Genomic DNA, 27,993 nt, shown 5'->3' on the forward strand with positions numbered 1-27,993 from the left:
TTATTCTGGTCTCAAATGTCACATCTTCTAGTGGGTTTTCATAATCACTTGTCACAACTTACTTATTGATTCACCTTTTGGTGGCTTTTACAAGACACTCCCATTTCCTTCCAACAAATCTTCCTTTGGTAACTGAACCATCTTGCAGGAGAATATATTTATTATCCAAAATACCCTGAGGAGACAAGAACACAGCATGGCTACAGGTAGTTGGGAGGGTATACTACACATGTGTTTTGGAGAAAGAGCAGAATGAAAGAGTCTTCAGATCCCTGTATGGAGTAGAGTAAGGCTTTACCCGGTATCAGAAGCCTAAAGGACTTGAGCATGACCTCTCAGTACAAGGTCCTCTGGGTTGAGTGCAACTGCCTTCACTGTTCCTGAATGGAGGTTCAGTTCAGTTCAGCTCAGTCATGTCTGACTGTGACCCCATGGACTGCAGCACACTAGGCTTTCTTGTCCATCACCAACTCCCAGAGCTTGCTCAAACTCATGTCCATCGAGTCAGTGATGCCATCCAACCATCTCATCCTCTGTCATCCCCTTCTCCTGCCTTCAGTCTTTCCCAGCACCAGGGTCTTTTCCAATGAGTCAATTCTTTGCATCAGGTGGCCACAGTATTGGAGTTTCAGCTTCAGCATCAGTCCTTCCAGTGGATATTTTGGACTGATTTCCCTTAGGATGGACAGGTTTGATCTTCTTGTAGTCCAAGGGACTCTCGAGAGTCTTCTCCAACACTACAGTTCAAAAGCATCAGTTCTTTGGTGCTCAACTTTATGGTCCACTTGTCACATCCATACACGACTAGTGGAAAAACCATAGCTTTGACTAGATGGACCTTCCATGTTATTGAAGATCATTGATGCCTGGAAAGTGAGAGTAGTTTCAATAACCTTGGGCTTGTCAGATGTTGCTAGAGACACTTGTGCAGTCATTCATAAAGATCCTGAAAGAACTAAGGCACATATCACAGCACTTTGTGGGAGGCTAGCTTTGTGTTTGACACCAAAGAAGAGTCACACACTGTCTTTTAATTCTATGTCTATGTCTATGATTTCACTGATGAAAGACAATGACAAAGTTGTGTGGCTTGAGAGACACAGAAAGTAAGCTCTGGCATTAGAGATTAACCAGGAAAAATTTAATGGCAACAAACAACATTGTTATCAGCAGTGGTTAGTTTCATGGCTATGTATAGTGCACTGTATACCTGCACTGTATGCTAAGGACTTTGCAGCATTCAAGCAATTAAATTTCCCAGTTCTAGACCCAAATTTCCAAGTTTGAATCAGCCTATTGATACTGGCACTTGCTTTCCATTAATCTAAGGAAATTTACTTCTCAAGTTTTGACTTCTGCACCCAAACAGAAATAGTTTCCATTTTATCAGATGGTTTTGAGAATTTACGCATAAAGCAAACAATGGAGTGCCTGGCACATGTAAGTCATTCAGTGTGTTTTTCTTACTTTTATTAATCCTCCCACAGACTATTATATAAATATTATAATCATTTTTATGACACAGTCAGCAACCTGAGACTCAGGCAGTATTAGCAAATATCCCAGAGTCACACATCTCAGGAACATAGGCTGAATTTGTAGATCTAGTGAAAGGCATGCAGTTACCTCCTTGGCAGTATTGTGTCTCAGAAGACCAAAATTCTTCTGGCAATCACACAGATCTTCTCATGCCTCCTTGAACAAAAAAATATTCCCTTAACCAAGTATTCCCTTTGATTCATTCAGCCTAGAATGTCTCCAATATATTCCAGCCAGAGAGACTAATGTCTACCTTACAAAGTTCATTGTAGTGTCTGACAACAATTCCTCAGACAATAATGAAGAAAATGAGGGGTAAAGAAGTTATAAGGCATTTGAAAATGATGAACAAATTGACAGAAGTTCCTCCGATCCAGTAATTAAATGTAAACGGATTAAACTCACCAGTCAAAAGACAGAGAGTGGGAGATTTCAATACCCTACTTTCAGTAATGGATCGATCAACCACACAGAAGATAAGTAAAGAAACAGAGGACTTGAACAAATCAATTTAAAAAATCTAACAGAGAAGTGACACTCTACCTGAAAACTGCAAAATATACATTCTTCTCAAATGAACATGAAACATTCTCCCTAAATTATTGTATCATCACACAAAGTAACTTAAGTGACTGCAACAGGATGAAATTAGAAATGAATAAGGAAAACTGGAAAAATCACAAATGGAAATTAAAGTGCACACTCTTAAACAACTGCTATGTCCTGAAAATTCATATGATGAAATCCTACTAGCCAATTGGATGGTGTTAGGAGGTGGGGCTTTGGGGAGGTGCTTAGGTCAGAGGGGTGGAACCCTCATGAATCAGATTAGTTCTCTTATAAATGAGATCTTACAGAAGATATTAAGAAGAGGTGGCAAGAGTACACTGAAGAACTGTACAAAAAAGGGTCTTAATGACCCAGATAACCATGATGATGTGATCACTCACCTAGAGGCAGACATCCTGGAACGTGAAGTCAAGTGGGCCTTAGGAAGAATCACTAAGAACAAAGCTAGTGGAGGTGATGGAATTCCAGCTGAGCTATTTCAAATCCTAAAAGATGATGCTGTTAAAGTGCTGCACTCAATATGCCAGCAAATTTGGAAAAGTCATCAGTGGCCACAGGACTGGAAAAGGTTTCTTCATTCCAATCCAAAGAAGGGCAATGCCAAAGAATGTTCAAACTTACCACACAGTTGCACTCATTTCACATGCTAGCAAGGCAATGCTCAAAATCCTTCAAGCTACGCTTCAATGGTATGTGAACCGAGAACTTCCAGATGTACAAGCTGGATTTAGGAAAGGCAGAGGAACCAGAGATCAAATTGCCAACATCTGTTGCATCATAGAAAAAGCAAGAAAATTCCAGAAAAACATCTACTTCTGCTTCATTCAGTTTGTTGTGACTATGTAGATCACAACAGACTGAAGAAAATTCTTTAAGAGACAGGAATACCAGACCACCTTACCTGCCTCCTGAGAAATCTGTAAGCAGGTCAAGAAGCACAATTAGAAGCAACAATAAACTCATTCAAAATTGGGAAAAGTGTATGTCAAGGCTGCATATTGTCACTCTACTTATTTAACTTATATACAGAGTACATCATGCGAAATGCTGGGCTGGATGAAGCACAAGCTAGAATCAAGATTCCTGGGAGAAATATCAATAACCTCAGATATGCAGACAACACCACCCTAATGGCAGAAAATGAAGAGGAACTAAAGAGCCTCTTGATGAAAGTGAAGTGTGTTAGTCACCCAGTCGTGTCCAACTCTTTGCAACCCCATGGACTGTACCCACCAGAATCCTCTGTCCATGGAATTTTCCAGGCAAGAATACTGGAGTGGGTTGCCGTTTCCTTCTCCAGGGGATCTTCCCAACCCAGGGATCAAACCTGGGCCTCCTGCACTGCAGATTCTTTACTGTCTGAGCCACCACAGAAGCCTGATGAAAATGAAAGGAGAGAAAAAGCTGGCTTAAAACTCAACATTAAAAAAACTAAGATCATGGTATCCAGTCCCATTACTCCATGACAAATAGATGGGGAAACAATGGAAACAGTGACAGACTTTATTTTCTTAGACTCCAAAATCACTGCAGATGGTGACTGCAGCCATGAAATTAAAAAATGTTTGCTCCTTGGAAGATAAGCTATGACAAACATAGTGTATTAAAAAGCAAAGATGTTACTTTGCCAACAAAAGTCTGTATAATCAAAGCTATGGTTTTTCCAGTAGTCATGTATGGATGTGAGAGTTGGACCGTACAGAAGGCTGAGCACTAAAGAATTGATACTTTCAAACTGGGGTGCTGGAAAAGACTCTTGAGAGTCCCTTGGACAGCAAGGATATCAAATCAGTCAGTCCTAAAGGAAATCAACCTTGAATGTTCATTGGAAGGACTGATGCTGAAGCTGAAGTTCCAATTCTTTGGCCACCTGATGCATAGAGCTGACTCACTAGAAAAGACTCAGATGCTGCAAAAGATTGAGGCCAGGAGGAGAAGGGGGCAGCAGAAGATGAGATGATTGGATGGCATCACCAACTTAATGGACATGAATTTGAGCAAACTCCAGGAGTTAGTGAAAGACAGGGAAGCTTGGCGTGCTGCAACAATGCAGTGATGGAACAACAACTCTCTAGCCCATTTTGCCACTAGAGGACTCATTGAGAAGTCTGCAACCAGAAAGAGAGTCTGACAATCCGGGCACCCTGACCTCAGGCTTTCAGCATCAAGAACTGTGAAAAATAAATTTGCTTATAAGCTACCCAATCTTTTGTATTTTGTACAGCAGTTTGAGTGCACTAAGACAACAATCCATGGGTCAAAGAAGAAAGCAGAAATTAAATCAGAAAATACTTAAAGACTAATGAAAATGAAAACACAACATACCAACATTTAAGGTACAGAGCAAAAACAGTGCTAGGAGGGAAATTTGTAGCAGTAATCGCCTACATAAAAAAGCAATCAAAAATCAATAACCTAACTTCTGCCTTCAGGAACTATAAAAAAGACAAACTTTGGCCACCTCATGCGAAGAGTTGACTCATTGGAAAAGACTCTGATTCTGGGAAGGATTGGGGGCAGGAGGAGAAGGGGATGACAGAGGATGAGATGGCTGGATGGCATCACCTACTCGATGGATGTAAGTCTGGGTGAACTCCGGGAGTTGGTGATGGACAGGGAGGCCTGGCATGCTGCAATTCATGGGGTCACAAAGAGTCGGACACGACTGAGCGACTGAACTGAACTGAAACCAAAAGCTACAGAAGGAAGAAAATAACAAAAAATAGGGTGGAGATAAACCAAATAGAAAGTAGAAAAACAAAAGAGAAAATCAACAAAACCAAATATTGGCTCTTTGAAAAGTTCAACAAAACTGATAAACCTTTACCAAAACTGACAGAAAATACAAATAACTAAAATCAGAAATGAAAATGGAGATATTACCACCAACCTTACAGAGATAAAAAAGAATTATAGGACAAAATATGAACAATTATATACCAACATATTAGATAAATATGAAAAAATGGAAAAATTCCTTGCAAAAGAAATTAAACTGACTCAAGAAGAAATACAAGATTTCCACAGACCTATAAGAAGTAAAGAGATTGAATCATAATCAAAAACATCCTGACAAAGAAAGCTTTGAACCAGACTGCTACACCAGTGAATTCTACCAAGATTTAAATGAAGAATTAACACCAGTCCTTCTTAAACTTCAAAAAACAAAAACAAAACAAAACAAAAGAACTGAAGAAGGGAAACCCTCCTTAACTTGTTCTATGAGGCCAGTATTATTCTGATACCAAAGACAGATAAAGACATCACAGGGAAAGATAATTACAGATGAATATCCTTTATGAATACAGATGCAAAAATCCTCAACAAAATATTAGCAAATTAAATCCAATAGCATATTAAAAGGTTTACTCACCATGAGCAAATGGAATTTACCTCAGCAATGCAAGGGTGGTTCAACATAAGAAAATTAATCAATGTAATCCTTCCCATTAATAAAATGAATGGGAAAAAAACACTTACTCATCATGATTTATGTAGAGAAGACATCTGGAAAACCCAATAACCTTTCATGATGAAAATGCTCAGAAAACTCAAAATAGAGGAAAATTTCCTCAACATGATAAAGTTATTTGTGAAAAACCTACAGCTAAAAATCATACTCAAAGGTGAAAGACTGAAAGCTTTCCCCCTAAGACCAGAAAAACACAAGGAAGGATACCTGCTTTCACAGTTACTATTAAGCATTGTACTTGAAGTTCTACCCAGAGCTATAAGACAAGGGGGAAAAAAAGTCATCTAAAGTGGAAAGGAAGTTGTAAAATGATCTCTCTCTTTTTTTTCTTTTTGCAGATGACATGATCCTATACATTAAAAATCCCAAAGAATTCACAATGACTAATAAAGCTAATAAATGAATTCAACAAAGTTGCAGGGAAAACTAACACCCCAGAATCATTAGTGTATTTATAGAACAGCAATGAACAACCCCAAAAGAAAATTAGGAAGCTCCTTGTATTTTACAACCACCTACAAGAATAAGATACTTAGTAATAACTCTAACCAAGAAGGTAAAAGATTTGAATGCTGGGGAAAAAAAAAATAGTTGAATGAAAATAAAGACCTAAATAAATGGAAAGATGTCTCATGTTCAAAATAAAATAGGAAGTCTTAACATTGTTAAGATATCAATATTACCCAAAAGATAACACAGATTTAATGCAATTTTTATCAAAAGCCCATTTTTGCAGAAATGGGAAAGAATTCCCAAATTCATATGGAATTTCAAAGGGCCCCAAAGAACTAAAAACAATCCTTTAAAAACATGTATACCCGTGGCAAATTCATGTTGATGTATGGCAAAACCAATACAATATTGTAAAGTAATTAGCCTCCAATTAAAATAAATAAATTTATATTAAAAAAAAAAAAACCTTCAAAACTTAACAGAATTCCCTGGTGATACAGTGGATAGGAAATCTGCCTGTCAATGCAGGGGACACTGGTTGGATCCCTGGTCTGGGAAGATTCCACATGACACAGAGAAACTAAGCCCCTGCAACCACAACTGCTGAGCCCACACTCTACAGTCCACATTCTACAGCCCACAAGCCACAACTACTGAACTCACGTGCGCCACAACTACTGAGACCTGCGTGCCCTAGAGCCTGTGCTTCACAACAAGAGGAATCACCACAATGAGAAGCCTGTGCAGAGTAATGAAGAGTAGCCCCAACTCACCACAACTAGAGAAAGCCCATGCACAGCAATGAAGACCCAGAGCAACCAAAAATAAATAAATAAAAAGAAGTGATAACTCAGTACACATGGAAAAAAAAAAAAGTCTGGCACTAACATAAGGACAGACATACAGACCAAAGAAATAGAAGAGACAGCCCAGAAATAAAACCTCATATATACAGTCAATTTTCAACACAGATGATAAGACCATTCAAGGGGAAAAGACAATCTTTGAATAAACTGCAGAAGAGGAAATACTATTTCATTCTATGGTGCCAGAATTGCCCTGACACCAAAATCAGACAAAGACACTACAAGGAAAAAAACAGAAACAAAAAACTATAGACCAATATCCCTTGTGAATATGGATGCAGACATACTCAGAATACTAGTGATAGACACTTCTCCAAAATATATATATAAACAACTAACCATGGAAAAATGGTTGGCATAATTAGTCATTGCTGCTGCTGCTGCTAAGTCGCTTCAGTCATGTCCAACTCTGTGCAACCCCATAGATGGCAGCCCACCAGGCTCCCCTGTCCCTGGGATTCTCCAGGCAAGAACACTGGAGTGGGTTGCCATTTCCTTCTCCAGTGCGTGAAAGTGAAAAGTTAAAGTGAAGTCACTCAGTCGTGTCCTTTTACTCCTAGCAACCCCATGGACTGCAGCCTACCAGGCTCCTCCATCCATGGGATCTGCCAGGCAAGAGTACTGGAGTGGTTTGCCATTGCCTTCTCCGAATTAGTCATTAGGGAAGTGCAAATGAAACCCATAATAAATTGCTTCTTGGCTTTTTGACTAAGATTAAATACAAAACCACTACCAGGATGGCTATAGTAGAAAAAAGGGCACGGGAGGCAAACAAGTGTTGGTGAGGTTGTGGAGAAATTGAAACCCATTGCATTGCTTATGGGAATGTAAAATGGTAAAACCATCATGGGAAAAACTATGGTGGTTCCTCAGAAAGTTATATATAGAATATTTTCTGTCAATTCCAAATATATATTCAAAATACTTGAAAGCAGGACTCAATTGCTAAGGATTCAGATAATCGTTCACAGATGTTCATACCAGTATTATCTGCAATAGCCATAAAGGCAGAAAACAACCCAAATTTTCATTAATAGATTAATGAATAAACAAAATATGGCATGTACATATAATGAAATATTTTTCAACCTTCAAAGGAATGGAATTCTAAACAGGCTACAATAGATGCACCTTGGAAACATTATGCTAAATGAGATTAAGCCGTACACAAAAAAGGCAAATATTGTATGATTCCATTTATATGAGATACCTAGAATAAGCAAATTCATAGAGAAATAAAGTAGAAATAGGTTACCAAGGACTTAGGGCAAGGTGGGAGTTACTGTTTAATTGATAGAGTTATTGTTTGGGATGATGAAAAGCTTCTGGAAATGGATAGTGCTAGTGGATGTACAACCTTGTGAATGTACTTAATACTATTAAATTGTATATTTTAAAATGGTTAAAAATCATAAAAATTTATTATATCCTGCAATAAAAAATGAAAGAAAAAACCCCAATATATAATACATAGTTAGCCTTTCTTATTCTTGTGAAATTAGATGCTACGTCTTTGATTCTAACAGAAGTATGGCAACAAGGAGAATCCTAAGCAAATTATCTAAATCCCATGTAAGATCATGTATATTTCAGGGTGATTTTCAGACTGCCACAAACCATAACTGCTAGCTTTTATCTCCAAAAGAGATACTTTTGGAACTGAGCTAACCTATCTCTATTAGGGCCCACTAGTAGACAAGTTAATGGAAATTACACAAAGTTTCTAAGTGCTCACAGATTACATTGAGAAAAATCTAACTTTCTGGAAGGGTGGCAGGTTCCAATTTGTAAAGAATTGCTTCATTGTTTATAATTTTATTTCTCCTTTAAATTTTTCTTTGTAAGAATAATAGTCTCATACAGGGATTACTCAATAATTAGTATTTATATGAGAAAATAATTAAGTTTACAATCATTTGTTGACCTTAGTTTGTTATATTATGTAATGGTTTAAATTTTGTAATTGATATGGAAAATTACAACCCGTTTCCTGGTTGTAAATATTATGGGAATTAAGGCAATAAAATAAGACTCAAGACATAGACACCAGAAATGTTCAGAGAATATCTGAATTTTTAAATAAGTGAATGAATCAGTAGTTTACAATATGTGGCCCCTTGACCAGCAACTTCAGCATCACCTGGAAATCTATGAGAAAAAAAATTCTCAGGACCTGGCAGAGAGGAATATCTGAACAAAGTCCTGATAACTGGACAGACCGGGCTTTAGGGAGGGAAAGAAGGTCTGTTGGGTAGAGCTAGTTTGGGATGGCTGGGAGAGCATTCACAACAGAGAGGGGAGGAAATGGAGCCTAAGACATCTTTCTGGATATAATAGGGGTTTGGATTTCCTAAGAACAAACGGGCACCCTCCCAATGCCCCGGGGACAGACGGGTCATTAAAAAGGGAACAAATGCTGGGCATGGCTATGGTACACTGAAGAGTGGATTCCACCTCCAGGAGTTAGTGTTGCAGGCATCCAGCTTGTACTGCAAGGTCTTCCAGTTTCTCCACAGGAGCCCAGAACCAGAGATTTCAGAATCTGTGTAAAACTGCACAGATTTCCCATGGTGGAAACTGATTCATATTAAAACAAACAAACAAACATAAAAAACCCTTTGGGGAGCCTTAACCCACACCCCTAGGCCAGATGTAGACTCCCAGGTAGTACCTGGTTAAAGACAGAACTGACAGCTTGGTGCTACAGGCAATCCAGTTATACTTCCACATATCAGACCAACAGAAATAGAAGAAGGAAGGATAGAGATTATTATTTGTAATTGTACAGATAAGGTAACCTTAATAAAGTTTCATTTTATTAAAACATAAAAGCTGATCACAGTGATCACTTGAACACCTAAGAGACATGTATGAGGACAGACCCACAGGCACCAAAATGCAGAGAAATAAGAGAGATCTTGATGGCCCTTCTGAGGATTTCACCTTTCATAGGCATTGCCAGAGTTGTCAATTTATGTAACTTTTTTGGTAAGAATGTCAGTGTCCCTACTAAAATACTTACAGAAATACAAAAATATTTCCAAATCACAATGTCTGACATCCAATTAAAAATAAACAGTGACACACAGAAGCAGGAAAATATAACCTAAAATGAGAAGAAAAATCAATCACTTAAAACAAGGCACAGATGAAGCAATTATACCCCAATAAAAAAAATTTTTTTAAACAGGCACAAAACACAAAAAGATGCTCATCACTGCTAATTATTGGGCTTCCCTTGTGGCTCAGCTGGTAAAGAATCCATCTGCAATGAGGGAGACCTGGGTTTGATCCCTGGGTTGGGAAGATCCACTGGAAAAGGGAAAGTCTACCCACTCCAGTATTCTGGCCTAGAGAATTCCATGGACTGTATAGTCCATGGGGTAGTAAAGAGTCTGACATGACTGAGCAACTTTCACTTCACTTCACTGCTAATTATTAGAGAAATGCAAATAAAAAATACAATGTGGTAACATCTCACACCTGTCACAGTGGCTATCACTAAAATGTCAACAAATAATAAATGCTATATAGAAGAACAGATTTAAATGTTAATGAGACAGGCTTGCTTACAAGGCTGTTGGCAAATGAAGCTATATAATGCAAATGGCTTTCAAAGCCTGACTTTGAATTATTCAAGTATTACACACAATTGTGCTATTGTGTGAATGCCAAGGGCAACTAAGTACAAAACCCCTAGTGTTGTCAAGAGCCCCATGTCCAGACTTGAAAAGAAAAATCTGAACCATATGACAGTCCATTGTAGGTGGAATAAAAAAGTTTGAGTGATAGCAGAAACATTCTGGGACTTGTTCCACAACTGCTCATCCAAGAAACTGAATGCTATTTCCAGTGCAAAAACCTTGCCTCCAAGGTTTAATTAATTTTGGATAATGCCCAATCCATTGCCATGAAGAAGCTGAAAATGCCCACTCCAACCTAGATGTTCTTTTCATGCCCCTAAATTCTATGTTATCCAACCATTCAATCAGAGCATAATAAAAGCACAACCTAAGGGAGCTTTTTAGCAAAACTCTCAACACCAACAAAGAAACCACGAGGATGGACTACTGGGTGTCTGTCAGTATATGCACTGTCACTGTGTTGGCACAACCTGGGATAATTAATAAGCAGACTACTATCATTAACTGTTGGGAAAATGTTTGGCTAGACTGCCTGAAATTTTTCAGACTTAAAGGTATTACAGAAAATATAAAGGACAGTGTCAAACACATAATGCATATCACAAAGCATATAAGTAAAAAAGACTTCAAATGATATGATGGAAGATGTGGAAGAAACTTTGGCAGAGAAGTAAGTAGAAACCACCAACTAAGACCTGGAAGAGAAGGCAAAACAAAGCATCGTCCTCTCCTTTGGTTGTCCTGGGTCAATCCAAGGTCAAGAGATTTACCCACTTCAGTGCACTGCCCTATCACACATCCTGCAGTTCTATCAAAATTAGAGTCTTAATGTTAATATTTAATTAAGTTTAATCTTTTTTTTCTGCTACTGCTAAGTTACTTCAGTCATGTCCGACTCTGTGCAACCCCATAGATGGCAGCCCACCAGGCTTCCCCATCCCTGGGATTCTCCAGGCAAGAACACTGGAGTGGGTTGCCATTTCCTTCTCCAATGTGTGAAAGTGAAGTCACTCAGTCAGCAACCCCATGGACTACAGCCTTCCAGGCTCCTCCATCCATGGGATTTTCCAGGCAAGAGTACTGGAGTAGGGTGCCATTGCCTTCTCCAAATCTTTTTTTCTAGAACTTTATTTGCATGATCTACTGTACAACATAGTGTACTATACAGTGTTTATGTGTTTACTGTATAAGAGTACTGCATATATGTATTGTTTGTGTATGTTGGAGTGAAAAGAGTAAAAGCAGTACAGTAACAACAGAATATACAAAAATGATGTCATTGAAGTATTTTTTATACAATGAAATATTGGATGTAACTTCTCAGAAACATTTATTAAATAAGGTGTTCTAAAACAGAAAAAAAAAAAATTCCATAGAGGATTATGTATTGATCGGTTGACAAAAATGTGAACAGATGCTCACAGGTACCTAAATCTGTATTGCCACTAGATGCAATGGTTCAGTATTCACTAATTCAGTGTTTATGGTGAACTTATAGAGGAGAAATATCAATAACCTCAGAAATGCAGATGACACCACCCTTATGGCAGAAAGTGAAGAGGAACTAAAAAGCCTCTTGATGAAAGTGAAAGAGGAGAGTGAAAAAGTTGGCTTAAAGCTCAACATTCAGAAAACGAAGATCATGGCATCTGGTCCCATCACTTCATGGGAAATAGATGGGGAAACAGTGGAAACAGTATCAGAATTTATTTTTCTGGGCTCCAAAATCACGGCAGATGGTGATTGCAGCCACGAAATTAAAAGACGCTTACTCCTTGGAAGGAAAGTTATGACCAACCTAGATAGCATATTAAAAAGCAGAGACATTACTTTGCCAACAAATGTCCGTCTAGTCAAGGCTATGGTTTTTCTAGTAGTCATGTATGGATGTGAGAGTTGGACTGTGAAGAAAGCTGTGCACCGAAGAATTGATGCTTTTGAACTGTGGTGTTGAAGAAGTCCATTCTGAAGGAGATCAGCCCTGGGATTTCTTTGGAAGGAATGATGCTAAAGCTGAAACTCCAGTACTTTGGCCACCTCATGTGAAGAGTTGACTCATTGGAAAAGACTCTGATGCTGGGAGGGATTGGGGGCAGGAGGAGAAGGGGACGACAGAGGATGAGATGGCTGGATGGCATCACGGACTCGATGGACGTGAGTTTGAATGAACTCCGGGAGTTGGTGATGGGACAGGGAGGCCTGGCGTGCTGCAATTCATGGGGTCGCAGAGAGTCGGACACGACTGACCGACTGAACTGAACTGAACTATAGACTATAACTACCGTGAATAACAAGAACTGATTGCATATGATGTATGTATATGTATTTCAAGACTCAGGCCTTATGCTCAATGGTAGACATGACATTGACATGTTACATGTCAATGTTTTGTAACAAATAACTTGCAATAAACGTTAGCAGAGCTAACATCCCAATGGTCCAACTCTCCTGACTGTGAATATAAAAAAATACATAAAGGGGATGAGGCCTTAGATCTCTCCCCTTTCAGCCCCTCCCCTGCCGCTACACAAATGACAAATTGTCATAAGCTCGGCAGGGAGATTGGAAAAAAGACACACATGCATTTCTCTTTCCTCTCTTCTACATCTCGTTAAATGCTCTTGAGATGGATTTATAATAAACATAGGAAGAACTGTTACTGACATTTTCCCCAAATGCATGACAACCACTGAGTCTCCCTTATGGATTCTCAGATGTAGTGTAAAGCTGTAGCCAGTGTCAATTTCTAGTATGACCCTTCAGATGACCTGCCATAGAAAGCTTTCACAGAGATGATAATTAGTGTTTCTCTTCTGACACTGAGTAAGATATTTCTCTGGCCAAAAGACCCCTGAATAGTTATATTCAAAAGGAAAGGTACTTCACCTGTATGAGTTCACCTAAATTGCCTGAAGTGAGCAAACTTGTACAAGGCCTTCCTCCATCTTCTAAACTCTGGTGTGAATCTTTTGATGGTGAGTGAAGGATGAACTGTGGCTGAAGGCCTTTCCACATTCACCACATTCAAAGGGTTTCTCTCCAGTGTGAGTTCTCACATGTTGAGTTAAGGCAAAGTTGTCACAAAAGGCCTTCTCGCATTCTTTGCACTCATAGGGCTTTTCTCCAGTGTGGATCCTATTATGCCGAACAAAATTTGCAGACTGGGTGAAGGCCTTTCCACATTCTCTGCATACATAAGGCTTTTCCCCGGTGTGAATCCTCATGTGTCGAGTAAAGGAAGAGCTATAGTAAAAGGCTTTTGTACATTCTTTACACTCCAAAGGTTTTTTCCCACTATGGGTCCTATTGTGTCTGATAAAAATATAATGGTGTGTAAAGGCCTTTCCACATTCACTGCATTCATAGGGTCTCTCACCAGTGTGAATCCTCACGTGTTGAATTAAGGAAGAGCTGTCACAAAACGATTTCCCACATTCTTTGCACTCAAAGGGCTTCTCTCCAGTATGTGCCCTCTTATGCCGGATGAAAGTAGATCTATGAGTAAAGGCTTTTCCACACTCACTGCACTCATAGGGTTTCTCTCCAGTGTGAATCCTCATATGTTGAGTGAAGGATGAGTTGAGGCAGAAAGCTTTTCCACATTCTTTGCACAAAAAGGGTTTTTCTCCCGTGTGGGTCATATTATGCTGGATAAAAGTGGACCGGCGAGTGAAGGCCTTTCCACATTTGCTGCACTCATAGAGTTTCTTTCCAGTGTGAATCCTCATGTGTTGAGTAAAGGAGGAGCTGTAGTAAAAGGCTTTCCCACATTCCTTGCACAAAAAGGGCTTTTCTCTAGTGTGAGTCATATTATGCTGGGTGAAAGAGGAGCGATGGGTGAAAGCTTTACCACATTCTTTGCACTCATAGGGTTTATCTCCACTATGAATACGCTGGTGCTCTGTGAGGTAAGACCTGCGTTTGAAGGCCTTCCCACACTCAATACACTTGTACGGCTTTTCCCCAGTATGAAACCTCATATGTCGAATGAAGTCTGCCATATAACGAGAGGCTTTCCCACATTCACTGCATTCATAAGGCTTCACTCCAGCGTGAATCTGTTGATGCCGAGTAAGGGCCCAATTCTTGCTAAAATCTTTTCCACATTCCTTGCATTTATAGAGGTTATTCCTTGCATCAACAACCAGGTCTCTTCCTGGTTCTTGGGAATCACATTCATGCAGAGCATCTTGTATACTGACTTGCTCCTGTAAAATCCCTAAACAAAGACTATCACCTGTCTCAAAGTCATCATGTTTATGGCTCAACTTCCTCAGGCATGTCTCCTTGTAGGGGTCTGCTCCTGGCCTCCAGTTCCCTTCTTGCATTTCTGACAGTTTTTCCTGATACCTTGCTTGCCCCAGCCAGGAATCCCTTGAGGTGCCATGTGTCACTTGTTCCTCAAAAGGGGCTTCCTCAGTGAGGGCCAGCTGAGAAGCAGTAAGCTCTGTGGTCTTGGGGTTTGCTTTTTCACCTGAAGGAAATCCAATATGACAAAAGTGCCTATTAGTGATGTCAACACAGAACAAAATAAGTGACCACTTTAGTGGAAGAATGAAGATGAAAATAAAGCTTCTACCATCTATGGCATTTTTACATCTCTTAAACCCTAGTTTAAAATCTCTTTCTTTACTAATCCTTGGGCTCTTGACATCTTTAAAAGGTAACCCAAGGAGAAAAGCAGCAGCAGGGAACAGAAAATCTGTAGTGGAGACTCCACCTCACTGTCCAGAGTGGGGAAGGGTGGGCAGAGTAATGATAATGACTGTGTTCCAATATCTCATGCTGCTATGACAGCACAGAGAAGGTGAACCTAACTTGGCCCAGATGGCAGACAGAAAGAGGTCAGTGGAGGCTACAAGGACAAGGTGCTACATAAGTTTATTTCCAAAGGTGAGTAGGAATTCCCTGACAGAGGAATTAGGAGAAAAACTGTATTAGACAACTGAAAGTTCAAAGGGTCAGGGCCTTAAGAGAATGCTGAATGCCAGGCAAAAAGAAAAGAATGACAGGATGGTGGAGAGGGAGGCAGAAACAGAGGAGAAACAAAATCTTAGGATTCTGGACTGTGCAGAAGTTGTGGGGAGTCAGAGATAAGCAATTGGGTGGACATATTCAGTCTACTATACCTGAGTAAAGACTCAGTGAACAGACTGAAATGGATAACATTTAGATAACTAGAAAACATATCACATCAATAAAGATTTATTTGAAAAGAGATTCATAATATAAAGTTTCCAATTTCCCTCAAATTCATTATAAATTTAATACAACTTGGGATAAATCCCAATAGGGTTTTTCATGGTTATGGGCAAGCTGATTGTGGAATTTATATAAAAGAACAGAGACCAGGATATCTCTGAAGAAGAATAAAGCAAAAGGACTTGCTCTTTGAGGAATCAGGATAATAATGAAATCATATATAACAAAGTAGTGTGATGCAGCCTAGATATAACATAAGCTGTCAAAGTGTCAAAGGTAAAAACAGAGTTAGGAGCTCTGAAATGTGTATATGGAATTTGCTCAACACATGAGGATTCACACAATTTTGATATATGACAGAAGTAGCATAGAGGCTAGTGGGAATAAGAAAAGACTATTTAATAAATGGATGTAGAAAAATCATTTGCCACAATGAAGGAAAATGAAGTTGTATTTCTACCTTGCACAAAGCAAAAAATTAATTCCAGATTGATTAAGACTTATTGTCAGAAGCTAAAGATTAAAAACATTTAGTAAATAGTGACAATGACTATCTTTTAGATCTTGGGGAAAAGGAAGAATTCAAAAACAAGATACAGAAGCATTCACTATAAAAGACCAATCAACATGACTAATGTTTTAAAAGTCAATCCAAGAAAAATGGCTATGTTAACATCAGACCTACATTAACACCAGATAACATAGATGACAGAGCAAAGAAAATGGGACCAAAAGGGACATTATATAATGACAAAAAGATCAAGCCACCAGGAAGACATAATAACCCTAAATCTGTATGTACCAAATATCAGAGCCTCAAAACATACAAACTAAAAACTGAGCTGAAAGGAGAAATACCCAAAATTACAATTACAGCTGAAGACTTCAACACTTCACACCCAAAATGAAAACTGAACCATGCTATGAACTGACATTTCACAGAAGCTATGTATTGACTAATCAACATATGAAGAGGTACTCATGGGCAAATTAAGACCACAACGAGAGACTATTTTATATTCATCTGATTGAAAACACCTTTCAAGTGCTGGAGATCCATGGAATTGTTCATACAGAGGAAGTGAAGTGTAAGTGGGTATAAATAATCATGTTAGAACACAACAGGGCATCATCTAGTAAAGTTCTCCTTTTGTTTAATTTATAATCCCAAATTCCAGTCCTAGGCATATTCTAAGAGAAATTCCTACACTTGTTTGTGAGAATACACACATGTGAATTTTCATGGCTCCACTGTGTATGGGTAGAAAAAATTAGAAACAAGAAAATTTCCATGAAAATGGATGAATACATGGTGTTACATAAACGACTATTGGAGAAAAAAAATGAGTGAACTATAGCTGTGTGCATGCTCAGTTACTAAGCTGTGTCTTGCCTCTTTGCAACACCATGGACCGTAGCCCGCCCGGCTCTTCTGTCCATGGGATTTCCCAGCTAAGAATACTGGAGTGGGTTGCCGTTTCCTTCTCCAGAGGATCTTCCTGACCCAGGCAAGGGATCTTCCAAACCTGTGTCTCCTGCACTGGCAAGCAGGTTCTTTACTGCTGAGCCATCAGGGAAACCGAACTATAGTTACATGCATCATGAATCTCAGTAATGTACTATTGAAAGAAAAGTACAAATCCTATAAGATAACATAAACAGATACTTTTATAATGTTCAAATAAAAAAGCAAAATATACACAGGAGTACAATGAAACAATTTTTTTTGAGAATGTCAGTTTTTCATGGCATTATAAAAATGATATGTATGTATCTTAAACTTATTTTTTAGCAATTTTTAATTGTGGTAAAATAAACATAACATAAAATGTACCATTTTGAGATGAAACAATCTTAAAAAGTAATGGATAGAATAATTAGATGAAGTAGATAAATTCCTTAAAAGACTCAAATTACCAAAACTGACACAAGAAAAAACAGACTATCTGAATAGCTCTTTATTTATTCAAAAGACAAATTCTGTGATGGACTGAATTTTTGTGTTCCCCAAAATTCATGTATTGAAGCCCTAACTGCCAATGTATTTGGAGGTAGGGCCTGGCCTTTACAGAAATAATTAAGGTTAAGTGAGGTCAAAAAAGTAGGGACCTGAGAGGATCAGATCCTTATAAGAGACACCAAAGACTTCTCCCTCTCTTCCCCACCATCACACACCACACTAAGGAAAGGCTGTGGTCCCTGTCTTCGTATACGAACACTAATCCCATCATGGGTGCCCCATTCTCATGACCTCATCTAAACCCAATCACCACCCAAAGGGCCAGGATCATCACACTGGGGCACTAGGGATTCAACATACAGATTTTGGGAGGACACAGGTGTTTAGTTCATAACAAGGTGACATGAGAAAAAGCACATGGCAAATGTTCTGTAAATTGTAGACCACTATCTCTTATCATTATTATAGTTGTTACATTGGTTAATCAGAATGTCAGCAATAACCTGTGAGAACATTTTGTTAGTACTCCAGTGCTGAGAAATACCACTACTGGGCCTCAAAGAGTAAAGGGGCAGATACCATCCGCTCACAAGAATGTGAAGCAATGAGGGATCTTACATATAGCTGGTGGGAATGTGACATGGTGCAGTCACTCTGAAACTGACTGGTAGTTTCTTTTAAAGCTAATCATATAACTACACCATGATCCAGCTAGTCTACTCATATGTATACTCCCAACAGAAATGTGTGCTTATAGGCAACAAAAAATATGGCTAAGAATATTCATAGCAGCATTCTCCATAATATTCTGAAAAGTCAAATGTCCATCAACAGGAACACAGGTTATGTGTAATCTATTAATTCACTGAGCTATTGCACAGTGAGAAACTAACTCCAAATAAAAGCAACCACATGGATAAATTCCAGAGCCATGATTATCAAAAGAAGACAGGCAGGGCCATATTGTGCACTGTGGGGTTCCATTTATAAACCTTCAAAACTAATCTATGGGACTTCCTTGGTGGTCTGTAGCTAAGACTCCAAGCTTGCAATGCAGGGGGCCTGGGTTCAACACCTGGTCAGGGGACTAGACCCCCTATGCTGCAACTAAGAGTTTGCATGCCATAACTAAAAGAGTCCACATACCGCAACTAAGACCTGGTGCAGCCAAATAAATAAATAAATGAATATTTTTTAAAAAAAACCTAAATCTATGGTGACAGAGTCTAAATACTGGTTAATTTTGTAGAAGGGGATATTAACAAGGAGGGAAGCACAAAAAGCCTGAGAGGTGCTGGAAACACTGCAGTTCTTGACACTTGCAGTGGATACGCTGGTTTATATATATGTAAAATTTCATAATGATGGACCTTTAAGATTTATACATTCACTATGTATAAATTACACCTCAGTACAAAAATTCAAGGAAATATTGACTAGTAAAGGAGAGGTCTGTGTAAATGTCTCTTCTGAGAATGAGAAAAGTCCTCTAAAAAGCTTGGTTGTTCAGCTGAAATAGAGTCAACAACTTTTGGATGTTGTTGGAGAGCCAAGAGCATTTTTTTTTTTTTTAATGTTTCCCACAATTGCAAGAAACTTCAGCATGTTTTTTCTATTGAGCAGAGAGAAGATGGAGATATAGAAGAGGGAGGAAATAAATGAAGAAGCATGTTCTCTGATGCAGTGGGCAGACTCCTGTATGGTTTCCCATAATCCCTTCCTCATGGTATTCCCACAGTTTTGATACCCTCTGCCTGAATCCTGGGCTTCCCAGGTGGCACTAGTGGTAATGAACCCGCCTACCAATACAGAAGACATAAGAAACATGGATTCAGTCCTGAGTCAGGAAGATCCCCTGGAGAAGGAAATGGCAACCTGCTCCAATATTTTTCCTGGAAAATCCCATGGACAGAGGGGCCTGGTGGGCTATAATCCATGGGGTCACAAAGAGCTGGACACAACTGAAGTAACTTAGCAGGCACGCATGCTGAATCCTAGCAAAATTTACTTCTAAAGACTAGAATATAACAAAGGCAGTAGAATGTAAGATGTAACAGATAAAGTATATGTGTGGAACCTCTCTTGCTGGAATCTCTTACAAAATTACTTGATCGGAAGAAGTAAGCTGATGTGTTGTAAACTGTCTACAACTACAGCTTTGCAGGGTATCAAGCTAAGCTGTGCCTAGATTTCTGATCCACAGATGAGATAATAAGTGAGTGATATTTTAATATTAAATGAGTGATTTTTACTCACTCATTGCGATCTGGCAATAGATAACTAAGACACCTGAGAAGGTAGGTGAAGGTATGACCTAGACTCTGCTAGGGGGATTACCCATGGCCAGGGATGAGAACTCTTCTGTAGAGGTGAGAAGGAAGCTGCAGGGATAAGTCAGTAAGGATTAAAAAGCAAGAAAAACAAGGGAACCGCCTTTATTTTCTGAATGAACTGGGTCATATGTTGAGATCTCAATGACTGGGGAGGTGGTGATGTTTGGAATAAGGTAAAAGTGGACAGGGGAGTGGATGTGAGACATAGAGCTGATCATGGGGGGCCTATGTTAGCATCATGAGGCAAAAGATGATTGCAACCTGGGCTAGGGTGATAATGATGGAACTCATGGAACTGGTGGAGGTGACAGATTCAGGAGAAACATATGATGAAATATGATCAAGATTCAGGAATGGCTGCCTCATGGGCATAATGAAGATTGAGGTGTTGTTCAAGTTTGGTTTTGGTTTTCTCAACTTCTTGAACAGCAAGACCATTGACTGAAATGGAGAGATGAGAGGAGTGGGCAAGATCTTGAGATCCTTCTTAGGCATGATGAGTATGAAGTGCCTTTGAAACCTCCAAGTGAAGATGTAGAACTGCAGAAAGGGGTGAAGATTTGAGACAGACTCAGTGGACTGAGGAGGGGCTGGCCAGAGATACTCACTGGCTCGCTGAGCAACCTGAGGGAACCCAACAGGGGAGCGATCACAAATCTACATTGGTGCTAGCCACACATTTGATGTGGGGCTGACAAAGGCAAACACCCTCTTAAGATTTTACAAGACAGGTGAGCAAGAGGATGACAAGGCTAGGGACTGCTTCAGAATATCTCATTTACAAATGGAAGCATGGATGCCTGCAGGGATGTACAGTACAGATAAATGATTGAATAGAGGTGAAAAAGAGTGAGATGCAAATTAGAGTTGGAGATAGTAATCTGCAGAAAAATAAATGACTCTTTTCTGAATCCAGAAGGTAGTTTGAGATACCATTAGTCACTATTCATTATGAGTAATAATACATGAATATTGTTAAGTCACTTACTTTGGGTCAGGCAATGGAAGGTGAATGGAAGTGACTATGTGAGCAAGTGGGTATGACTACTCCCCTTCTCTCCTATTCCTTTTGGCCAGTTGGATGATGTCAGGGCAATCTTACAGCCACATACTGACAACAGAATACCCCTGGTCCCTAAATAGATATGTGGTACAGAATTTGCCTACAGACTCACATTATGTATGTATGTGCTCAGTCGCTCAATCATGTCTGACTCTTTGCAACCCTATGAACTATACTCCACCAGGCTCTTCTGCCCATGGAATTTTCCAGGCAAGAATACTGGAACAGGCTGTCATTTCCTACTCCAGGGGATCTTCCCAACCCGGGGATCAAACCCGCATCTCACGTGTCTTCTGCATTAGCACACAGATTCTTTACAACTGTGTCACTTGGGAATCCTGACCACATTACGCTATGCTATGCTATGCTATGCTAAGTCACTTCAGTTGTATCCGACTCTGTGTGACCCCATAGATGGCAGCCACCAGGCTCCCCGTCCCTGGGATTCTCCAGGCAAGAACACTGGAGTGGGTTGCCATTTCCTTCTCCAATGCATGAAGGTGAAAAGTGAAAGCATAATAATTTTTAGAAATACGATATTTAATATTTAGTACCTCACCTGATGCTTCATCGACTAAAGATATCTGGGTAGGAGTTTCAATTTCAATTGATAACTATTAAAATAAGACATCAGGTATATATCATATTGTACACAGTCTTTCATGACTTTATATGCCTTTGCCATCTAAACACAGAAAGGGAACTAAGAGATATTACAGACTCTCAGTGGAACAATTTCTGATTTCACTATAAAAACAGTTTTACAGCTTGAAAACATGATACAGTTAAAATTACACCTTTATTGAGGTTGATGTGGCAATATGTATATATTGGATGCCTTACAAACCTGTACATCCTCTGACACAGCATTTCTACTATGAATTCAATTTCCCCCCTTCACCTCCCCAACCCTCCCATTCCCATTGAACTTAAGTCTTTGTACAACATGTAGTCACATGTTCTTTGTATTTAGATTTTCTGCTGTAGAACACAGTCTGCCGTCAGTCTGTGATGTGTTGGCCTAATTCACAGATTCAAGAAGCTATCCGCACACTTCACAGAATGGCAACCAGCACAGAGAGGCGTTCAGTAAGTCATTGATGAAGGAAGATAATTTCTCATCTTTTCAGTCCACTGATGTCATAACACCTACAGTGAGCTTCAGGTGTGAAAATAACCTTACATTTTTGGATTAAACACACAGTATTCATGATGTACTATTTCTTTTAATACTGTTAGGTTTAGTACTAGGATGTGCTTATATAGAAATGCCCTTTTTTCCCCATGTATTATCATTATCCATTTGACAGTGAGGTTGAGCAGCTTATCTTTTTATTCTCTCCTACAGTAGGGATTATTTGTTCTTTGAATATTTGGCAAAAGGCAAGATAAAACCATCTGGGCCTGAGGCTTTTTTTGAAGAAGAGATCTTTGAAAACTGCTTTAATGTCTTTGATGGCTACTTCTTTATTCAAGTTGTCTACTTTTCTTGCCCCAATTTGGGATTTTCCTACTTTTCCAGGTATTTATCCACTCTAGCTAAATTATCAAATATACTATATTAATTTTTAAAACACAGCACTGCTGTTCATTAAGTTATTTTCCTTTATATCATTTTTTATTTTTATATGCATCTTTGTTTTTTCAGTCTTGGCAGAAGTTTATTTCTCTACAGTCCAGCTTTTACTTTTATTCATCTTTCTTTTTATTTTCTGTGGTAGTTTATTTTCTATTAGGTAGGGTAGAACCCAGGCAGGGCTTGTGTGGTCTGAGAAAATGGGAGTGAGTGGTCCTGGTTTTTACTGTGGTGACAGGGTGGGCCTGGGATTGCATCTTGGAATGCCATGTAGGTGCCAAGGAAGGTGTAGACTTTTTTAAAAGCAGTTTGCCCACAGGTAGGGCAGAAAGGAAAGGTGGACATGGGAGCTGAAAGTTGCCAACAGTCAGACATCAAACAGACTCTTGTTCAGAACTCTCTGCTGCTGCTAAGTCGCTTCAGTCGTGTCCGACTCTGTGCGACCCCATAGACAGCAGCCCACCAGGCTCCCCTGTCCCTGCGATTCTCCAGGCAAGAATACATTATACCATGGCACAAATGAGAAAAACAAGTCTTGCTGAGCCACCAAGATTTTGGAGTTTATCTCTTACAGCAGGCAGCATCCACTTAGCCTAACTTGTATGTCAAAGGCACAGGAAGATCATGCAACTTCCCCAGGGTCCTGATGCTTCTGAATGGCCAAGTATAGAGCCTGTCTCTTACTCAGGATAGCACATTTCAACCCCAGTAAAGGCAAAGAGTGTGATGGGATTGGGAAGACAGAGGAAACACAGTTAAAAGGACTCCATGATCACCCAAGACCCCCAGAAATCCACAGAAAGAAACTGCCCATGGAAAGGGGCACTGCCCACTCAATGGGGCTGACTGGCAGAATGCCAGTCACTCCCCGGCAGTCTGCCAGCTGCCAAGCCACTCACCTGTACAGGTGTTTCTGGAGAGGCCTCTCTTTACTGTCCACAGTTCTGGCCCATACTCCAGTAGGTGAATCAGCTCTGCTTTGGGAACAGGATGCCCTGTACATGGAGAAATAAATGGGGCATGGGTATACAGGTAGAGACAAAAGGGAAAATCTCACGTATACAGGAGTGAACACCTTGAACATACCACTATGAAACCCCAAAGGGGACACCTCCTTCCAGAAGTCTTTCCCTAATTAAATTAGCAAGATTCAACCTTCCCATGCTTCAGAACTACTTAGACACACCTGGTTCTAAACACAGAACAAATTAAACCAAATCTCTGGGCATAAAGACAGTACTGGTTGTTTTCAAACCTCACCAGGTGATTCTGGTGCCCAAGGATGGCTGAAAACACTAGACTAAATCAACTGATAGTCAGTTGTCTGAGGAAGGCCATGACCTAAAACTGCTACCCATTCTGAAGAAAAATCCAGTTTGGGAAGATAGGGCTGAATGTGGGGACTTGCAACCCTATTTGTTGCTACACCATCCTGTGGCCACTTCAGGGATGCTGGCCTGATGACCTGGACCAAAGAGAGAAAGCAGACAAACAGAGAATTGGATTGGGAGGTACGAACCCAGGAGCCAGCACCACCACAGGGCTTCTCATTAGGTGAAGTAATAAACTTTTTTCAGGGTGAAACTTGTATGATATGGTTTTCTGGCACATTACAGCCAAATATATTTTGCCAAATGTGAAGGTTTAAAGATAGGAGGATTCTGAAGAGAAGTCAATGACTTAGGCAGCAGGACCACAGAAACTCTGATTAGAAAATCCTGTACTGCAAGCCAGAGTGCACCCAGCTGTCACTTAGCAAATGTTCACTGAGGTCTGCTCTATATCTGGCACCAAGGTCAGTGAGGAGGCAGGGGAAAAGGTGAACCAGATCTTCTTTGTCTCTGCTGGACCTGAGCTCCCTGCCCAGTCAGGGAGTATGCTTATGGAATACTATTCCCCAGATGCCTCCTTTCAATTACTATTCACAATTGTCACAAAACACTGTAATTACTTCACTGAAGACTGATCTCCTGGGAGAGACTATATGGACACGAGGCAGGGAAAGCCCAGTTAGAGGTAACCATTTCTGGATAAAGTGGCCAACTAAGCTTTAGATGGAAGAATATTTGGGATTTATTATTTTGTATAAGTTTATTGTACAATTTGTATATGATTATATTTGTATGTAATTTGTATAATTTTGTATATTTATTATACATAACAAATACCTATATGACACTTTCTAAGTTCCCAGTTCTATTCTACACACTTTAAAGATATTAGTTCACTGGGGCTAAGTGAAAGGGTTACTACTAAAATGATAAAAATAATCATAAGGCGGTCAGACCAGAACAGGCTGAGGCTGGAGGGAGAAGCAAAGGCAGGTTCCTTAGGTCTTCTTAACTGATCATGCTCAGAGAGAGGGTGGAATGTAAGAGGCTCGGTACCACATGTGAGGTAAAGCCTTACCCAGTGAGACCAGGAGGCCACAAGTCTCCAGCATCACCTCCTGGTACAAGGTCCTCTGGGCCAGGTCTAGATGTCTCCATTCCTCCCCAGTGAAGGTTATGGCCACATCTTCAAATGATATCAATGCCTGCAAAGTCAAACAGAGATGGTGGGGTGACTGTATAGCTATTAAATTAGAGCCTACTGCTTGGTTAGTGACAGAAACTCAGAGAGACCCAAGGCCTGAATCCCTGAGTATCTCCTGAGAACCCAGCTCTGTGCTGGGTTTAAGAGGGAGGTAGACAGTGCTGTAGACGGAATACAAATAGTGTGAGAGAGAAAAGCCACCTATATGGGAATCCACTGGAGACTGATGCAAAACAAAAGTAATCTTGTGTGGACTGTGAGTCCGTTGCTGTAATCCAAGCAAGGTTAAGAGCAGTGGCAGCTGAGCCTCACTGGTCTGCCCTCTATGCCTGCACCTCAGGGCTTTAGATGCTGTGTTAAAGCAACTAAAAGTATCTAGGTCTGTACCTAGACTTCTTGGGATTTAAATCCAACCTTTTGAACCAAAACATGCTAATTTCTTCGAGCCTCAATTTCCACATCAATACAACAATAGTTCCAACTTCACCAGGTTTTTGCAGAGATTAAAGTGAAAATGTTCATAAAGCAAACAAGTGCAGTGCCCAGCACTTGTCAGTGCTTAATGTGTATTTGTGAATTTCATTATTCGTCTCACAGCCCATAAGGTAAACACCATCACTGTCTCCATTTCACAATCAGCAAATGGGGGCTCAAAGTCAAGCTGCCCAGAGTAACATGTCTAATGAGAAAGGAAAAGATTTGAACCCAGGTCCCTGTGGTCCAGCCATGATAGGGGATTTAGATTTGATCTAGGTATCATGGCAGCTCCAGAAGGTAGACTCTTTCATTCATCAACCACTTACTGAACACTTGGTACAGGTCCTGCATTCTTCTAAGCCTGGGGACAGGAACTCCCACATACCTGACAAGGAACTAAATAAATAAGCAAGATAAAGTCATATGGCCTTAGGGGCTCCGAAATGAAGAAAAATAAGATGACTACAGAGATTACAGGAGACTTTAGATGGGGCAATCAGGAAAACCTCTCCGAGCAGATGTGGAATAAGGCTGGAATGAATTAGGGAGCAAGCCAGGAAAAATGGATAAACAAGCAAAGTTCTGAAGGTGATCAGAGCTTTGTTCACAGCAAACAAAGTGGTGTGCCGAAGAATAACTTAGGGCCTGTCCATGTGTTTACATCCCTTGAGACACAACATTCCTATGCACTGTCATTAATGAAAATTGTAATGGATTCACTTTTGAAATATAAGTAAATGTGTTGGGGAAATGGATACCGTCAGTGGCAAGCCAATGGACTTGTACCCAGATGTTACCTACAAAGAGAAATCCGGTGACAGGCTTGTCTTCTGGTCTGTCCAGGGAACTTCTACTCCTATTAGCTGCTGCTGCTGCTGCTGCTGCTGCTGCTAAGTCACTTCAGTCGTGTCCGACTCTGTGCAACCCCATAGACGGCAGCCCACCAGGCTCCGCCGACCCTGGGATTCTCCAGGCAAGAACACTGGAGTGGGTTGCCATTTCCTTCTCCAATGCATGAAAGTGAAAAGTGAAAGTGAAGTCGCTCAGTTCTGTCTGACTCTCAGCGACCCCATGGACTGCAGCCTACCAGGCTCCTCCGTCCATGGGATTTTCCAGGCAGAAGTACTGGAGTGGGGTGCCATTGCCTTCTCCAATTAGAGGAGCAGCCAATTCCAGAAACACTGCTCCCACCCCACTTCTGCTCTCCAGGCTGTCTCCTCTGTCTCCCAGTTCACAGCTGCGCTGAGGCCGGAGGCAGGGATGTCTGAGGGTCAAACTCCACCTGGGGTAAGCCTGAGGTAACAGCAGGACCAGGAGAGTTCTTCCCCGTAAACAATATCCAGAGTGATGCTCTCTGGGTTGTGCTGAGCACTCAAGGACACATGTCACAAGCATATCCTCTCCAGTTCCTCCGACCAAGAGACAAAAGTTGTTAACACTTCAATTTTAGACCCGAGGGAATAGAGGCCAAGGGCCGTGAATCCATAAGCTTAGAGCCAATTATGGGTGCCTCTCTTTACAACACTTGGCCTGGATTCAGAACCCTGGGTTGAAACTGATGAGCACTGTCGTTCCCACACCCCATTCTCACCGAACCTCCAGATCCGAGCGTATTAAGACGGAAAGGTGGAGAGGCCCGGGATTCCCTATATCACAGAGTGGCACTATGCGGACCGCGACCCCAGCGCACTTGGGCACCCTCCACTCACCAGCGCCGGCGCCGCCATGGGACCCGTGGGCAGAGCGGGACGGCGGGAAGCGGTGACAAAAGCAGGTAGAGCGGGCTCAGCCGACCTGAGGCCAGCCCTGCACGGAAGTATCTGGGACCTGAATGTCCGCGGTGTGGAATGCGTATAAGGCCCAGGGAGCCGCCTCTGGGAGCTGTGGGGACGGAGGGCTCGGAGCTCGAATGCTCGGCTGACAACCCGTTCCAAGCGGGGTCACTGTTCACACAAAAGTGTGGTGGTGGGTTCTTGTCTCCTCACGGCTCTTTGCTCGGTACAGAAGACCTTTTTCCGTGGAGCGGTCAATGTTTAATGTTCCAGGGAAGGAAACCCATAAAGCTAGACAGACCGCTTGTAAACGACATCCTAATACTAGACCAAGAAGTCCCGCCCAAGCTGCCACCAGCGCCCGCCTCCGCTTTACGTCATTGGCTCAGCGCCCAAGGCCGTCATTGGAGACACTACCTTCTGGGTAATGTAGTTTCTGACTTCATCCTGGTGAACCAAGGAGCTCACTTCCGGTTTTCTATGGAAACTGTGTCTTAAGGTTCCATGGCATCTGGTCCTATCACTTCATGG

At 40.6% G+C, this 27,993-nt stretch overlaps 1 protein-coding gene across 3 annotated transcripts; it reads right to left on the reverse strand.

Annotated features, from left to right (window-relative positions):
• Positions 1-1,050: 1,050 nt before the first annotated feature.
• Positions 1,051-27,897, reverse strand: ZNF599 (zinc finger protein 599). Of its 3 annotated transcripts, none has more exons than XR_009730869.1 (5): positions 27,400-27,897; positions 25,088-25,214; positions 23,578-23,673; positions 13,431-15,018; positions 1,051-1,692 (listed from the first exon to the last, which is right to left on the reverse strand). XR_009730869.1 is itself a non-coding variant. In XM_061387940.1 (4 exons), exons 1-4 carry the CDS (start codon positions 27,415-27,417, stop codon positions 13,493-13,495), a joined length of 1,767 nt encoding a protein of 588 aa, XP_061243924.1. In that variant the 5' UTR covers positions 27,418-27,897; the 3' UTR covers positions 9,695-13,492. The 3 variants fall into 3 exon arrangements, 1 of the variants encoding a protein (XP_061243924.1); XR_009730868.1 differs by lacking the exon at positions 1,051-1,692 and adding an exon at positions 9,695-10,006; XM_061387940.1 differs by lacking the exon at positions 1,051-1,692 and having other exon boundaries at positions 9,695-15,018.
• Between the last annotated feature and the right edge of the window lie 96 nt (positions 27,898-27,993).

Source organism: Bos javanicus, chromosome 18 (assembly GCF_032452875.1).
Source record: "Bos javanicus breed banteng chromosome 18, ARS-OSU_banteng_1.0, whole genome shotgun sequence".
Classification (NCBI taxonomy): Eukaryota; Metazoa; Chordata; class Mammalia; order Artiodactyla; family Bovidae; genus Bos; species Bos javanicus.

What these genes read in the sequence shown, in the direction of transcription:
- ZNF599 (XM_061387940.1), bottom strand. An exon ending in TGGCCTCCTGGTCTCACTGG is followed by an intron (nt 23,674 to 25,087) that starts GTAAGGCTTTAC and finishes CTCCATGTACAG; the next exon opens with GGCATCCTGTTCCCAAAGCA. An exon ending in CTCCAGAAACACCTGTACAG is followed by an intron (nt 15,019 to 23,577) that starts GTGAGTGGCTTG and finishes GATTTCCTTCAG; the next exon opens with GTGAAAAAGCAAACCCCAAG.